Here is a 16462-nt window from a genome sequence, read left to right as displayed (position 1 = left end):
ATTTTTGTGTTTTCGACAGCTTCTGAAATAACATATTTAGGGACTTTCAGGCATTCTTTCACAATATTTGTAACGATTTGGAGGCAGAGGGTAGAGAAGATTTGTTATCATTAAACAGAAGTCATAATTTCTAAAATAGTTTCATTTACCTCCTTGTTAAACATAGTGTTTGAAGAGTTGCAGATTCATTTTAGTAACAATAAGACTTACAAGAGCAGCCAGGCCACTCTGGAGAATAAGGCGGCTTCCAGACACCATCCTCATATGCACAATAGTAGTTTTCACTTGTTCCTTCTGAAAAGCTATAACCCTCTGCACAGTGCAATGTGCAATTAACTCCTGCTTCATCTGATGTGCATGTAAAATCACCATTCGCAGGCTCAAAGGAGATTTCACAGGGCGAACCTATGAAAAATACAAAGATTTATATATTGATGAATGTGGTGAAGTAAGTAAGCACACAGGAAAACAGCAGTGATAGGATTTCCAGAAGTGCCTAGTATCAACTTGATCTTGCCTCAGTTGAAGTCTGTGGAAGCATTACTTGTTAATTCCATAGCAGCAGCACCAGGCTACTGCTAAATTATTCTCAAACTCTCACTGGAATCTGAAATCCAGAAAGGTGAGGACTTTCAAAAAAAATTGTGATACTGTCCTGGTTTCAGCTGGGATAGAGGTAATTTTCCTCCCTTGTAGCTGGTGTAGTGTTGTGTTTTGGATTTAGTATGAGAATAATGTGATAACACACTGACGTCTTAGTTGTTGCTAAGTACTGCTTATGCTAGTCAAGGACTTTTCAGCTTCCCATGCTCTGCCAGGTGTACAAGAAGCTGGGAGGGGGCACAGCCAGGATACTTGATCCAAACTGGCCAAAGGGCTATTCCATACTATAGGATGTCATGCTCAGTATAGAAACTGGGGGGAGTTGGCTGTGAGGTTGCAATCGCTGCTTGGGAACTGGCTTGGTATCAGTCAGTGGGTGGTGAGCAATTGCATTATGCGTCACTTATTTTGTATTTTTTTTTTTTCCCCTTCCTTTTCTGTCCTATTAAACTGTTTTTATCTCAACCCACAAATTCTACTTTTTTTTTTTCCAATTCTCTCCCCCATTCCACTGGGGAGAGGGAAAGTGAGTGAATGGCTGTGTGGTGTTTAGCTGCCTGCCCGGGTGAAATCACAACAGTCCTTTCTGGTGCCCAATGTGGGGCACAAATAATTTGAGATAACAACAGATCTGACCAGAGCATGTTAAAATGAATTTGTGATAAGCATTCATTGTATTAGTTTAATAGTCACTGGTTGCCATGTTGATTCATTTGCTCTCAGACTTGTTGTGCTTGTTCTCAGAGTTATGCTGTGTAACACCTTAATAGGTGTAACAGGCCGTGTGCATTCCCTGTGGTGCTGTTTATTACCTCTGGGAGCTGGATTAAAGTTATTGCTTTGCTGTACTGTGTAACACTGGTTTATGGTATGATAAAATTATCAGTCATGAGATTGTACTCAGCACTGCTGTCATTCCCATAGTTCAGAAGCTTCGGGAGCCATTTGTTGGAAACTATTAGTAATTACACTTTTTACCTCTTCTTCTTGGAGAACCGATCTATTGGGGAGACAGTGGGGGACACCTTGCCCTGCTCCTTCACCATCCCTTTCTCCTTCAGGCTAGTTACAACAGCTCTTAAGAATTTCGAATATCCATGGGATATTCAAACCAGCATCCTCCTGCTATGTCTCCTGAATGCAGTTCAGGTCTCATTTAAGGTTCAACAACTATTTAAGAATATCATCCAGAGATCAACACCCACAACAGGCACTGTGGCCACTTCAACCCCAGCAACATGCACTGTGGCCACTCCAAACCTTGCTATAGGCTCTGCAGCTACTCAAACCTCAGCGACAGGCACCACAACTACTCCAACCCCTGTGACAGGCACTGTGGCTACTCAAACCCCTGTGACAGGCACTGCAGCTACTCCAACCACCGCAATATGCAATGCAGACTCAAGCCTCAGTGACAGGCACTGCAGCTACTCAAACTCCAGCAACAGGCACCGCAGCTGGAGAACCAACCTGTGCTGGTCTCAGTCGCCCCTACACACAAGAAGAAATACACAAGAAGATCGGCTCGTTTAGTAAGGGCCATCACAAGAAGAGGAGGAAGAGGCAGAACCCATAAATGAGATGGTAACCACCTGATCCCTATCCCTGAGTGAACTGTGAGATATGCAGAAAGATTTCTGTTGTCATCCAGATGAGCACATCATCACCTGGCTGCTATGATGCTGGGATAACAGGGCCAGTAGCCTGGAATTAGAGGGTAGGGAAGCCAAGCAGCTGGGATCCCTTTCTAGGGAAGGGGGCATTAACAAAGCTATTGGAAAAGGGGCACAAGCCCTCAGCCTCTGGAGGTGACTCCTGTCAGGCATGAAGGAAAGGTATCCCTTCAAGAAGATGTTATATACTGCCCAGGCAAATGGACCACCGTGGAGAGAGGTATCCAGTACCTGAAAGATTAGCTGTGCTGTAGGTGATTTGTGATGACCTGGACAAGAAGCAGTTATCCAAAGATCCAGATGAAGTCAGGTGCACATGACCCATGTGGCGGAAGTTTGTACGGAGTGCACCATTGTCGCGCGCAAACTCATTGGCAATAATGATCTGGAAAGACGGAGAGGAACCAACGGTGGATGAATTGCCTGGCCAACTCCAGCAATACGAAGAAAGTCTCTCTTCTTCCCTACAGGCCTGTGTCTCAGCTGTGGAAAGACTGTCCAAAAAACTGTCCCGAGTGTTCCAGCAACTCAAAGAGTTTATGTCCTACTTCCCACCTGTATGGACCAGTATCCCAGCCATTAGGAGTAAGCGTTCCTCTACCCAAGAGAAAGGATATAGTGGATACACATCATGGGCCACCCTGTGGTTTTACCTGCGTGACCACAGAGAGGACATGAGGAAGCGGAATGGAGAATCTACCTTGACCCTAGAGGCACAGGTACATGAGTTGCAAGGAAAAACTATAACAAAAGGCGGTTCTTCCAGGAAAATTGCAGCTCCAGTTCCCAGTGAGCAGTTCCCCAGGCAGAGTAAAAGGGCTAATTTTACTTCCAGTGTTAATCAAGGGACTCCAGATTCACATTTGCAAGAAGTGAACAACAAATACTATGACCAGGACTAGAGGGGCCCTGCCTCCAGCCAGGCAGAGGAGAGGGACAACCAGGTTTACTGGACCGGGCAGATTCGATGGCCTGAAACATTAGACCCATAGGAGTAGAAGGCTCTAGTGGACACCGGCGCACAACGCACCCCAATTCCATCAAGCTATACAGGGGCAGAACCCATCTGTATTTCTGGAGTGACAGGGGGATCCCAACAGCTAACTGTATTGGAGGCTGAAGTGAACCTAACCAGGAATGAGCAGCAAAAGCACCCCATTGTGACTGGCCCAGTGGCTCCATGCGTCCTTGGCATAGACTGCCTCAGGAGAGGGTATTTCAGGGACCCAAAAGGGTACCAGTGGGCTTTTGGTATAGCTGCCTTGGAGACAGAGGAAATTAAACAGCTGTCCACCTTGCCTGGTCTCTCGGACGGCCCTTCTATTGTGGGGTTGCTGAGGGTGGAAGACAACAGGTGCCGATCGCTACCACAATGGTGCACTGGTGGTAATACGGCACCAACCGAGACTCCCTGATTCCCATCCATAAACTGATTTGTCGACTGGAGAGCCAAGGAGTGATCAGCAAGACTCGCTCACCCTTTAACAGCCCTGTATGGCCAGTGTGAAAGTCTAATGGGGAGTGGAGACTAACAGTAGACTATCATGGCCTGAATGAAGTCACGCCACTGCTGAGTGCTGCCATGCCAGACGTGCTAGAACTTCAATATGAACTGGAGTCAAAGGCAGCCAAGTGGTATGCCACAACTGATATTGCTAGTGCATTTTTCTCAATCGCTTTGGTAGCAGAGTGCAGGCCATAGTTTGCTTTCACTTGGAAGGGCATCCAGTACACCTGGAATCAACTGCCTCAGGGGTGGAAACACAGCCCCACCATTTGCCATGGACGGATCTAGACGCACTGGAACAGGGTGAAGCTCTGGAACACCTGCAATACATTGATGACATCATTGTGTGGGGCAACACAGCAGAAGAGGTTTTTGAGAAAGGGGAGAAAATAGTCCAAATCCTTCTGAAAGCTGGTTTTGCCAGGAAACAAAGTAAGGTCAAGGGACCTGCACAGGAGATCCAGTTTTTAGGAATAAAATGGCACGATGGATGTCATCAGATCCCAATGGATGTGATCAACAAACTAACAGCTATGTCCCCACCAACCCCTTTCAACAATAAAAGGAGAGCCAAGGAGAATTTCCATCCTTTGCTAGATGTGGGGCAGGGGGAACATTGTCACCGAGGACAAGGAAAAGGCTGAGGTACTTAACGCCTTCTTTGCCTCTGTGTTTAATAGCCAGACCAGTCATCCCCAGGGTACTCAGCCCCCTGAGCTGCAAGACAGGGACGGGGAGCAGAATGCAGCCCTCATAGTCCAGGAGGAAGCAGTTAATGACCTGCTATGCCACCTGGATGCTCACAAGTCTATGGGGCTGGATGGGATCCACCCGAGAGTATAGAGGGAGCTGGCAGAGGAGCTTGCCAAGCCACTTTCCATCATCTATCACCAGTCCTGGTTAACAGGGGAGGTCCCTGATGACTGGAGGCTTGCCAATGTGATGCTCATCTACAAGAAGGGCCGGAAGGAGGACCCGGGAAATTACAGGCCTGTCAGCCTGACCTCAGTGCCAGGAAAGATTATGGAGTGGTTCATCTTCAGTATGCTCAACAGGCAAGTGCAGATCAACCAGGGGATCAGGCCCAGCCTGATCATGAAAGGTTGGCAGGTCCTGCTTGACCAACCTGATCTCCTTCTATGATGTTCTATGGTGACCACCCTGGTGGATGAAGGAAAGGCTGTGGATGTCATTTACCTGGTCTTTAGCAAACCCTTTGACACCATCTCCCACAGCAGTTTCCTTGGGAAGCTGGCAGCTCATGGCTTGGACAGGCTTACTCTTCGTTGGGTAAAAAACTGGTTGGGTAGTCGAGCCCAGAGAGTAGTGGTGAATGGAGTTAAGTCCAGCTGGCAGCTGGTCACAAGCGGTGTTCCCCAGGGCTCTGTTTTGGGGCCAGCCTTGTTGAATATCTTTATCAATGATCTGGATGAGGGGATTGAGTGCACCCTCAGTAAGTTTGCAGATGACACCAAACTGGGTGGGAGTGTCGATCTGCTGGAGGGGAGGATGGCCCTGCAGAGGGACCTGGACAGGCTGGACCGATGGGCCGAGGCCAACTGGATGAGGTTTAACAAGGCCAAGTGCCGGGTCCTGCACTTGGGTCACAACAACCCCATGCAACGCTACAGGCTTGGGGAAGAGTGGCTGGAAAGCTGCCTGGCTGAAAAGGACCTGGGGGTGCTGGTTGACAGCTGGCTGAACATAAGCCAGCAGTGTGCCCAGGTGGCCAAGAAGGCCAAGAGCATCCTGGCTTGTATTAGGAATAGTGTGGCCAGCAGGAGCAGGGAGGTGATCGTCCTCCTGTACTCGGCACTGGTGACGCCACAACTGGAATACTGTCTCCAGTTTTGGGCCCCTCCATACAAGAAGGACACTGAGGTGCTGGAGCGTGTTCAGAGAAGGGCAACAAAGCTGGTGAAGGGTCTGGAGCACAGGCCTTATGAGGAGCGCCTGAGGGAACTAGGGTTGTTTAGTCTGGAGAAGAGGAGGCCAAGGGGTGACCTTACTGTTCTCTATAACTACCTGAAAGGAGGTTGTAGTGAGGTGGGTGTTGGGCTCTTCTCCCAAGTAGTTAGTGATGGGACGAGAGGAAATGGACTCAAGCTGTGCCAGGGGAGGTTTAGGTTGGAAATTAGGAAGAATTTCTTCATGGAAAGGGTAGTCAAGCATTGGAACAGGCTGCTCAGAGAGGTGGTGGAGTCCCCATCCCTGGAAGCGTTCAAAAAATGGGTGGACATAGCACTTTGGGACATGGTTTAGTCTAGTCTACCCTTAACTGGTTTAGTGTGGACTTGGTAATGTTAGGTGAATGGTTGGACTGGATGATCTCTACACGAACACATGCAGCATGGGGAACAAACAGGAGCAGTTGGAAGCTGCTGTACTACTAGAAAGCTACGACCTGATTGCCATAACCGAAACTTGGTGGGACGAATCCCACGACTAGAATGTGGCTATTGATGGCTACAGGCTTTTCAGAAGGGACAGGCGAGGAAGGAAGGGCAGAGGCATTGCCCTCTACGTAAAGAAATGAATACAGTGTGAAGAGCTGTCCCTGAAGAATAGCCACGAGCAGGTCGAAAGCTTATGGGTAAGAATCAGAGACAGAGGCAACAAAGGTAACCTTGTGGTTGGTGTCTACTACAGGCTGCCTGATCAAGGAGAGCGTACTGACAAAGCCTTCTTCCTCCAGCTCCAGGAAGCTTTGCGCTTGCAGACTCGTCCTGCTGGGGGACTTCAACCACCCCGACATTTGCTGGAAAAGCAACACGGCAAGCTGTAGGCAATCCAGGAGATTCCTAGAATGCATAGAGGATAATTTCCTAAGCCAGGTAATAGACACCCCTACCCAAGGGGACACAATACTGGACCTGATGGTCACCAATGCAAGTGAGCTCATCGGTGATGTCAAGACTGGAGGCAGCCTGGGCTGCAGTGATCATGCGTTGGTGGAGTTCATGCTCCTGAGGGATGTGGGAAAAGCAAGGAGTACAGTCAGGACCCTAAATTTTAGAAAAGCAAAATTCCAGCTCTTCAAGGAGTTAGTCAGAAGGACCCCCTGGGAGACGGTCCTCAGGGACAGGGGAACAGAACAGAGTTGGCAGATCTTTAAGGACACCTTCCAGAGAGCACAAGAGCTCTCAGTCCCCAAGTGTAAGAAATCAGGCAAGGAAGGGAAGAGACCAGCATGACTGAGTCGAGACCTGCTGGTCAGACCAAAGAGTAACAGGGAACTGCACAGGCAGTGGAAGCAGGGACAGGTGTCCTGGGGGGAATACAGGGAAACGGCCCGGTTGTGTAGGGAGGAGGTCAGGAAGGCCAAGGCGAGGATGGAGCTGAATTTGGCAAGGGACGTAAAGAATAACAAGAAGGGTTTCTACAGGTATATTGACCAGAAAAGGAAGGTTAAAGAAAGCGTACCCCCGCTGATGAACAAGAACGGTGACCTAGTATCAACAGACAAGGAGAAGGCTGAGGTACTCAACAACTTCTTTGCCTCGGTCTTCACCAGCAACCTCTCTCCTCACCCCTCCCAAGTCGATGGACCACAAGATGGGGAGCAGGGGGCAAAGCCCCTCCCACTGTAAGGGAACATCAGGTTCGAGACCACCTGAAGAACCTCAATGTACACAAGTCTATGGGACCTGATGAGATGCGTCCTGAGGGAACTGGCTGATGTAGTTGCCAAGCCACTCTCCATGATAGTTGAAAAGTCATGGCAGTCAGGTGAAGTCCCTGCTGACTGGAAGAAGGGGAATGTTGTGCCCATTTTTAAAAAGGGAAGAAAGGAGGACCCTGGGAACTACCAACCTGTCAGCCTCACCTCTGTGCCTGGGAAGATCATGGAACAGATCCTCTGAGAAGATATGCTCAAGCACATGGAAGAAAGGGAGGTGATTCGAGACAGCCAGCACAGATTCACTGAGGGCAAGTCCTGCCTGACCAACTTAGTGGCTTTCTATGAAGGAGTGACTGCATCAGTGGACAAGGGAAAAACATCAGATGTCATCTACTTGGATTTCTGTAAAGTGTTCAACATGGTCCCCCACAACATCCTTCTCTCTGAATTGGAGAGATATGGGTTTGATGGGTGGACTGTTCAATGGATAAGGAATTGGCTGGATGGTTGCATCCAGAGGGCTGTGGTCAACAGCTTGATGTCCACATGGAGACCGGTGACAAGTGGAGTCCCTCAGGGGTCCATGCTGGGACCAGTGCTATTTAACACCTTCATCAATGACACAGACAGTGGGATCGAGTGCACCCTCAGCAAGTTTGCAGACGACACCAAGCTGAGTGGTGCGGTTGACATGTCAGAAGGACAAGATGTCATCCAAAGGGACCTGGACAAGCTGGAGAGGTGGGCCTGTGTGAACCTCGTGAGGTTCAACAAGGCCAAGTGCAAGGTCCTGCACCTGGGACGGGGCAACCCCCAATATCAGTACAGGCTGGGGGATGAAGGGATTGAGAGCAGCCCTGCGGACAAGGACCTGGGGGTACCGGTGGATGAAAAGCTGGACATGAGCTGGCAATGTGCACTTGCAGCCCAGAAGGCCAACCGTATCCTGGGCTGCATCAAAAGAAGCGTGGCCAGCAGGTGGAGGGAGGTGATTCTGCCTCTCTGCTCTGCTCTGGTGAGACCTCACCTGGAGTACTGCGTCCAGCTCTGGAGCCCTCAGTACAGGAAAGACATGGAGCTGCTGGAGCGGGTCCACAGGAGGGCCACAGAAATGATCTGAGGGCTGGAGCACCTCTCCTATGAGGACCGGCTGAGGGAGTTGGGGTTGTTCAGCCTAGAGAAGAGAAGGCTCCAGGGAGACCTTATAGCAGCCTTCCAGTACTTAAAGGGGGCCTACAGGAAAGATGGGGACAATCTTTTCAGCAAGGCCTGTTGTGACAGAACAAGGAATAGTGGATTTTAACTAAAGAAGAATAGATTTAGACTGGACATAAGAAAGAAATTTTTTACAATGAGGGTGGTGAAGCACTGGAACAGGTTGCCCAGAGAGGTAGTGGAGGCCCCATCCCTGGAAACATTCCAGGTCAGGTTGGATGGGGCTCTGAGCAACCTGGTCTGGTTAAAGCTGTCCCTGCTCAGTGCAGGGGGGTTGGGCTAGATGACCTCTAAAGGTCCCTTCCAACCCAAAGCATTCTATGATTCTATGATATTAAAGGTCTTTTCCAACCTAAACGATTTTATGATTCTATGACTCTATGAACTACCAAAAAGGAAACACAAGCTTTCTTAGGCATTGTGGGTTTTTGGAGAATGCATATTACAAACTACAGTTTGATTGTAAGACCTCTTTACAAGGTGACCTGGAAGAAGAATGATTTCAAGTGGGGCCCTGAGCAACAACAAGCCTTTGAACAAACTAAACATGAGATAGTTCATACAGTAGCCCTTGGGCCAGTCTGGGCAGGGCAAGATGTAAAAAATTGCTCTGCACCACAGCCGGAGAGAATGGCCCTACCTGGAGCCTCTAGCAGAAAGCACCAGGGGAGACTCGAGGTCGACCCCTAGGGTTTTGGAGTCGGGGATACAGAGGATCTGAGGCCCAGTATACTCCAGCTGAGAAAGAGATATTGACAGCATATGAAGGGGTTTGAGCTGCTTCAGAAGTGGTTGGTACTGAAGCACAGCTCCTCCTGGCACCCCGACTGCCGGTGCTGGGCTGGATGTTCAAAGGGAGGGTCCCCTCTACACATCATGCAACTGATGCTACGTGGAGTAAGTGGGTCACACTGATCACACAGTGGGCTTGAATAGGAAACCCCAGTCGCCCAGGAATCTTGGAAGTGATCATGGACTGGCCAGAAGGCAAAGATTTTGGCATATCGCCAGAGGAGGAGGTAACACGTGCTGAAGAGGCCCCACTGTATAATAAACTACCAGAAAATGAGAAGCAATATGCCCTGTTCACTGATGGGTCCTGTCATCTTGTAGGAAAACATCAGAGGACATGGAGTCCTATACAACGAGTTGTAGAAACTGCTGGAGAAGGGGAGTCGAGTCAGTTTGCAGAGGTGAAAGCCATCCAGCTGGTTTTAGATATTGCTGAATGAGAGAAGTGGCCAGTGCTCTATCTCTGTACTGACTCATGGATGGTGGCAAATGCCTTCTGTGGGTGGTTGCAGCAATGGAAGCAGAGCAACCGGCAGCACTGGGGCAAACCCATCTGGGCTGTTGCATTGTGGCAAGATATTGCTGCCTGGATAGAGAACCTGGTTGTAAAAGTACATCATGTAGATGCTCATGTACCCAAGAGTCGGGCCACTGAAGAACATCAAAACAACCAGCAGGTGGATCAGGCTGCTAAGATTGAAGTGGCTCAGGTGGATCTGGACTGGCAACATAAGGGTGAATTATTTATAGCCCGGTGGGCCCATGACACATCAGGCCATCAAGGAAGAGATGCAACATGTAGATGGGCTCATGATTGACGGGTGGACTTAACCACGGACACTATTGCACTGGTTATCCACGAATAGGAAACACGTGCTGCGATCAAACAGGCCAAGCAGTTAAAGCATTTCTGGTATGGTGGGCGATGGCTGAAATATAAATATGGGGAGGCCTGGCCGATTGATTATATCACACTCCCACAAACCCGCCAAGGCAAGCGCCACATGCTTACAATGGTGGAAGCAACCACCAGATGGCTGGAAACATATCCCGTGCCCCATGCCACCGCCCACACCACCACCCTGGGCCTTGAAAAGCAAGTCCTGTGGCGACATGGCACCCCAGAAAGAATCGAGTCAGACAATGGGACACATTTCCAAAACAACCTCATAGACACCTGGGCCAAAGAGCACGGCATTGAGTGGGTATATTACATCCCTTATCATGCACCAGCCCCCAGGAAAATTGAGCGATACAATGGGCTGTTAAAGGCTACTCTGAGAGCAATGGGTGGTGGGACATTCAAACATTGGGATACACATTTAGCCAAAGCCACCTCATTAGGCAACGCTAGGGGATCCGCCAATTGAGCTGGCCCTACCCAATCAAAACTTTTACATACTGTACAAGGGGATAAAGTCCCTGTAATGCATGTAAGAAATATACTGGGGAAGACAGTCTGGGTTACTCCTGTCTCAGGCAAAGGCAAACCCATTCGTGGGATTGCTTTTGCTCAAGGACCTGGCTGCACTTGGTGGGTAATGCAGAAGGATGGGGAAGTCCAATGCATAGTTCAAGGGGATTTGATTTTGGGTGAAAATAGCCAATGAACTGAATTGTATGATGTTAATTGCTATAATACTGTATGGCATCACTTTTATGGTTGCTATATGCCATATCAATGGTATTACAGTAAGAATCACCCAGATTAACGAAGAATGAACTTTAATAAAACTGAGCGAAGTGCAGTGGTGATGGAACCAGAACTGGCTTCAACATACAACAATCCAATATCACACACCATTTCTCCTGCACCAAAAGACTGTTATGACAGATGGAGCCCAAAGTCATGGACTAAATGAACTCAATGGACATTTTTGAGGGATGGCCCACAGACTATGGGAATGATAGCTGTGTGTATATATCAAAAGACAGGAAAAGTGGTGGTGATTAACTGGGATTTATTGGAAAGGGTGGAGACCTGGGCATGATGTACATGGAATAGAATAAGGGGTGGACACTGTTCTGGTTTCAGCTGGGATAGTGTCAATTTTCTTCCTAGTAGCGGGCATAGTGCTGTGTTTTGAATTTAGTATGAGAATAATGTTGATCACACACTGATGTTTTAGTTGTTGCTAAGTACTGCTTAGGCTAGTCAAGGACTTTTCAGCTTCCCATGCTCTGTCAGGTGCACAAGAAGCTGGGAGGGGCACAGCCAGAATAGTTGATCCAAACTGGCCCAAGGGCTATTCCATACCATAGGATGTCATGCTTAGTATAGAGACTGGGGGGAGCTGGCTGGGAGGTTGCAATCACTGCTTGGGAACTGGCTGGGTACTGGTCGGTGGGTGGTGAGTAATTGCATTATGCATCACTTATTTTCTATATATATATTTTTTTTCCCCTTCCTTTTCTGTCCTATTAAACTGTTTTTATCTCAACCCACAAATTTTACTTCTTTTTTTCTGATTCTCTCCCCCATCCCACTGGGGAGAGGGAGAGTGAGCGAACGCCTGTGTGGTGTTTAGCTGCCTGCTGGGTTAAACCACAACAGATACATAGGAGAAAATAAAAAAAGTCAGAAATTCAAGACCCAAACAATTCTATGCTTCTTCTGCAAAAGGTGCATGCTCAAGCATGTACTTACTAAAATAATACAAAACATTAATCTAAATTTTTACATGAACTTTCATACAATGAATTCTAGTAAAATATATTACATCTTGAATTCTGAAATGAAACATTACCCATTTGTCACTATTGCAACAACACATGGACTTGTCAGAATCATCTGAGGAGGGACTGACTGGAAACCCTCAGTTATGTTTTATTTTACAGGCCAATTGTGAAGGAGATTTTGAATGACTGAAAACATTATGTCACAAACACTGAACCACAAACACTGAAGTCTGAGGTGGTGTAGAACTTGAAATAATGCCAATTCTAAGCACTGGCTTGTTCCTGCTAAGATTTACAGTAAACCAGAAATCAGCACATCCATTTGCAACTTACCTTTTCTAAAAGCTATAACCAAAATTCCAGTCTGCATGATTTTAAATTCTCTCTTCACTAACAGACTTTTTTATACAGATGTCCAACTGAGACATTAGCACTAGAGAGCCTAGATGAAGTAGAATTTTAATCCTTAATACTTTATCTGCCAAATTATCGTTTGGCCTTTAAAGAAGAAAGTGAACTGTGGGGAAAAGGTGTCTATGCAATAAACACAAATGCAACAGTAAATCTATAGGTGCAGACAGCTTCTAAAAACTGAAGAGTGTTCTAGTATCTGCTACAGTATTTGTAGGTGATTACAGAAATATTTCCATAAAGTTTTCCTTTTTAACTACAAATTTGAAGTAAGACTTCAGTAACACCTATTAACTCATTTCACATGGTATCTGTCACTGAGAATAAAATGGATCCATTATCATAAGTTTTACTGCTTAATGAATCATAATTTCAGTGCTTTTACACCTAATTTGAATTTATAGGACCAAATCCACTGCTGTGCTGCTTCAGTCTTATACAATTTATTCGTTGGTACTATCAAATATCCTGACTGCCTTCAAGTTGCTCCAGTATAAACTGGGAATAACTAAAAGAAAAAGTAGACTAAATGAAAAAGTGGAGTAGCATTGTATCCCTTATGGTAGTCAGTTAAAACAATGCCATAGACTCGTGACCAGAAGATTAAGACAACAAACCTTTGATAACAATGTGGATCTCACATGTCCTGTTATTGCCAGAGGGATCCACGGCTGTGTATTGAACTGTTGTGTCTCCTTTAGGGAAGTGATATCCAGGTGCATGACTCCTAGTGACAGTCAGCGGAGCACCTAGAAGAGTTAAAGGACAACCTGAAACATCAGTAAGTAAAAGAGGGTTGCTCACACCCACCCTTGACAAATGGAGAAGGAAATGGCAGCACGTCTTCCAAATCATGTGTTCTTAAAAGTAAATAAGTAAAAAAACCCTCAAAAAATCCTAAACTCCAAGGGTGCACAGGTTGGAGCTCTCTATGCTTCCACTGTTTCATGCACATTTTGGGGTGCTCTATCTCACCTGAATTGTCTGAAAATTGCGGTTCTTCCCATGTCGCTGGGTACTCATTATCTACTGCTTGCATGGGCGGTGGAGATCTGCATCTGTCAATTACCGGAGGTTCTGCATCTGCAGAATTTGAAGGGATGGCATGACATTAATTTACTGAGCTGCTGCCACACTCAAATGAAATCTACAATCAGAAGAAGTCAGGTAAACAGCACTTTTAGGTTCACATCAGAAGATGCGACAAAGTTAAGTGCACACTTGTAAGCTGCTGCAACTGGTAGATGCTGAGGGAATGGACAAGACTAATTCTTCCCCTGAACTCATGGTTTCTGCACTCTGTTTGCTTTCTACAGAGCAAAACTTATTTAACAGGAATGCTGAGTAACACAACTGTCTGACAAATACTTGAAAAATGATTTGCATCAGCAATGTGTGGGAACCTTGGAAATTTTGTTGGGAGTCTTTCAAGAGTTAAAAAGAATATATATATGGTGAAGGCAATAAGTGACAACACAATAAAGCTTTTTATCTACCAGTGTGAGGAGAAATCTTAACATTCAGGATGAATAACAGAACAAAACACAACCCAGACTGATCATCTGGGAGCAATGACTGCACACTATGCAAACTGTGACCCAAGATCAGCAAAGTATTTATGGAGATGATATTACTCCTGGGCTTATACCTGCACACATAAAGCCCACAGTGAGTCACAGTCTCTTTCTGCACAAAATTAGGTTTCAGCCATGACAGACACTTCCCCAGTGATTTTCACCAGCACTTACCAATAACCTTGACACTGAACGTACAGCTTGCCTCATTACCCGACTTATCAGCCGCTGTGTAAGTAATGGCAACTTCGCCAATTGGGAGAAGAAATGGTGGTATGAAAGCTGGGGTAACGTGAACTGAGACCTTTTATAGGAAAACAGTTGTTATTTAAAAAACAAAGCTGGTTAGTAATCATGACACTCATGTTTCAAGAAATGGCCACAAAATCATATCCTTCAATGTCAAGCCTACTCGTTCTTAACGCAAATAGCCTCCTCAAGTAATGAGGGTGGACTTTGCAACAGAGTGTTCTGTTCCCCTTCTCATGACTGCCTTCTTGATAGCAACAGGGATTTACTCAGTCAGGATTTGGACCCTGACCTGCTGCAGTTTACAGCACTGTGCATTAAGAAAACTCAGGACTGACTCGTTTGCCTCATTGCACTGAACACACACTATGCCAGCTCAGAACCTGCTGTGTCTGCAGTTCAGCTCTCCAGCTGCAAGGGCAGCAGACCTGGGAGATGAGTGGAGCAGACAGTTGTGGGCTATAAGTACTTACATATCCAGTTTTAATCTATATATGTTTATGAGTCAATAGCCCACAGACACTTCAAAACATTCTGGCACAGCAAAGGAACCCTACATTTGGAGTAAATGACACATATTCCGTCTATGGTTCTTTCATATGGGTTAGAACTGTCTTAAAGAACTTCTCTTTAAAAGAACTGGTTTCATGTGAACAAAGTTTATCTGACAACTGTGGCTTTGACAAACCAGCCACAACTAACAGCTAAGGCACTTGGTTTCTACAGTTCAATGGATGACCCTGTGTCAGCAGAGCTACAGTACCTGACCACGGCTATGCTACAGCAAAAAATGTGTGAACTTAAACCTCTTTTACTGGGATAGCTCACAGTTTCCAAGTGCAAAAACTCCTGTGTTTGCAGCAAATTAAAAGCGCACACAGAGTCACTGTTCTTCTGCTGACTCATGATAAAGCATTCAGTTGCTGTAACTCGATCGTGTCTGAGCCTGTAGGGAATGTTACTCTTTATGAAACAGCTCTGGAGCAAGTTTTCCTTGTAACTGCATTTCCAGACCTCTGATACCCATAGTAGCCAAAGGCCCATGTCTGAACCTTGCATCGGATAGGAAAATGAGATTTTTGTTTCTTGCTTGGGAAGCTGAAACGAGTTTTTACTTATCACAGTACGCTCTTGCTGGCCTTTTAGATTAATGAACTGGTTTACTTCCTTCTGAGAAGAGTTTATTAAACATCTTCACATTCTAAGAGCTCATTTTTAAAGCAGCTGTCTCCATCTTATAAACAAGGGCACATTCTTTCTTTTGACCACATAAATCAACCATATGAGATTTTTATGCACTTAAACACCATGCAGAGTGTCCTCCGACTGCATAACCCTAACCAAGACAGAAAATGCTGAATTCTCAAGATACAAACTTTTCAGCAGATTTTTCTTCTACTCCTGCTTATCAGAAGAAAGAAATTCTAGTGGATCTTAAAATTAATTTGAAATAGCAGCATAGAAAGACTGCCTCCAGTCAAAAGTATAGATTTTAACTTGCCTCATCTCCAGAATTGTCTTCAGCTGTTGGTACCTGCCAGCTGATATTAGCAGAGTCATGGTGTTCCAGAGTCTCAGTCTCAATATTTTCTGGACACTGGATCCGAGGAGCTTCAATATCTGATCCAGAAAAAGACAAAGTAGTTTTATATGTGGCATTATAGAAATAAAAACTCTATAATGGTTAGACTGCAACTTGTTATAATCACTGTTTCTAGTGCTGCCTACAATATAAATGCACATATTTTTTTCAAACTTCCTGTCTCTGCCCTTTTTTAATTGTTGCCTACAGGCTTATACATACACACAGAGTAAATTCTCCTGGGGAAGGGACTATTTTTTTGCTGTATTTTTGTACATCACTGAGCGCAATGAGACTCTGGTTTCTACATGCAACCATAAAACAAGGAAGAAAGAAGACAGAATGAATTTATTTTTCTTATTATTCATCCATTCATTAGACACATATACTCATTAAGAAGGAATGGCTTCTCTAATACACATGGTAACACTTTTTTCTGATAATCAGTGACTTGAAAAACAAAAGTACTTGTGACATACTATAGGTACTACAAACAAGACAGTAGTGACTTGCAAATTCCCTGCAGCATGGTGTGGAACCAACTTAAAAGAAACA

At 46.0% G+C, this 16462-nt stretch overlaps 1 protein-coding gene across 1 annotated transcript in view; it reads right to left on the bottom strand.

Moving 5' to 3' along the window:
* SVEP1 (sushi, von Willebrand factor type A, EGF and pentraxin domain containing 1) overlaps nt 1-16462 on the bottom strand; it is a 145767-nt gene that overhangs the window by 67418 nt on the left and 61887 nt on the right. The window contains exons 8-12 of the mRNA XM_075726219.1: nt 15827-15945; nt 14251-14380; nt 13478-13585; nt 13120-13251; nt 211-405 (exon numbers count right to left, since the gene is read on the bottom strand). Coding sequence (XP_075582334.1) covers nt 211-405; nt 13120-13251; nt 13478-13585; nt 14251-14380; nt 15827-15945 — 684 coding nt within the window. The remainder of the gene's footprint in view (nt 1-210; nt 406-13119; nt 13252-13477; nt 13586-14250; nt 14381-15826; nt 15946-16462) is intronic.

Source organism: Pelecanus crispus, chromosome Z, assembly GCF_030463565.1.
Source record: "Pelecanus crispus isolate bPelCri1 chromosome Z, bPelCri1.pri, whole genome shotgun sequence".
Classification (NCBI taxonomy): Eukaryota; Metazoa; Chordata; class Aves; order Pelecaniformes; family Pelecanidae; genus Pelecanus; species Pelecanus crispus.
Note: the sequence above shows the minus strand (reverse complement) of the source record. Positions and strands in the feature narration are given on the sequence as shown.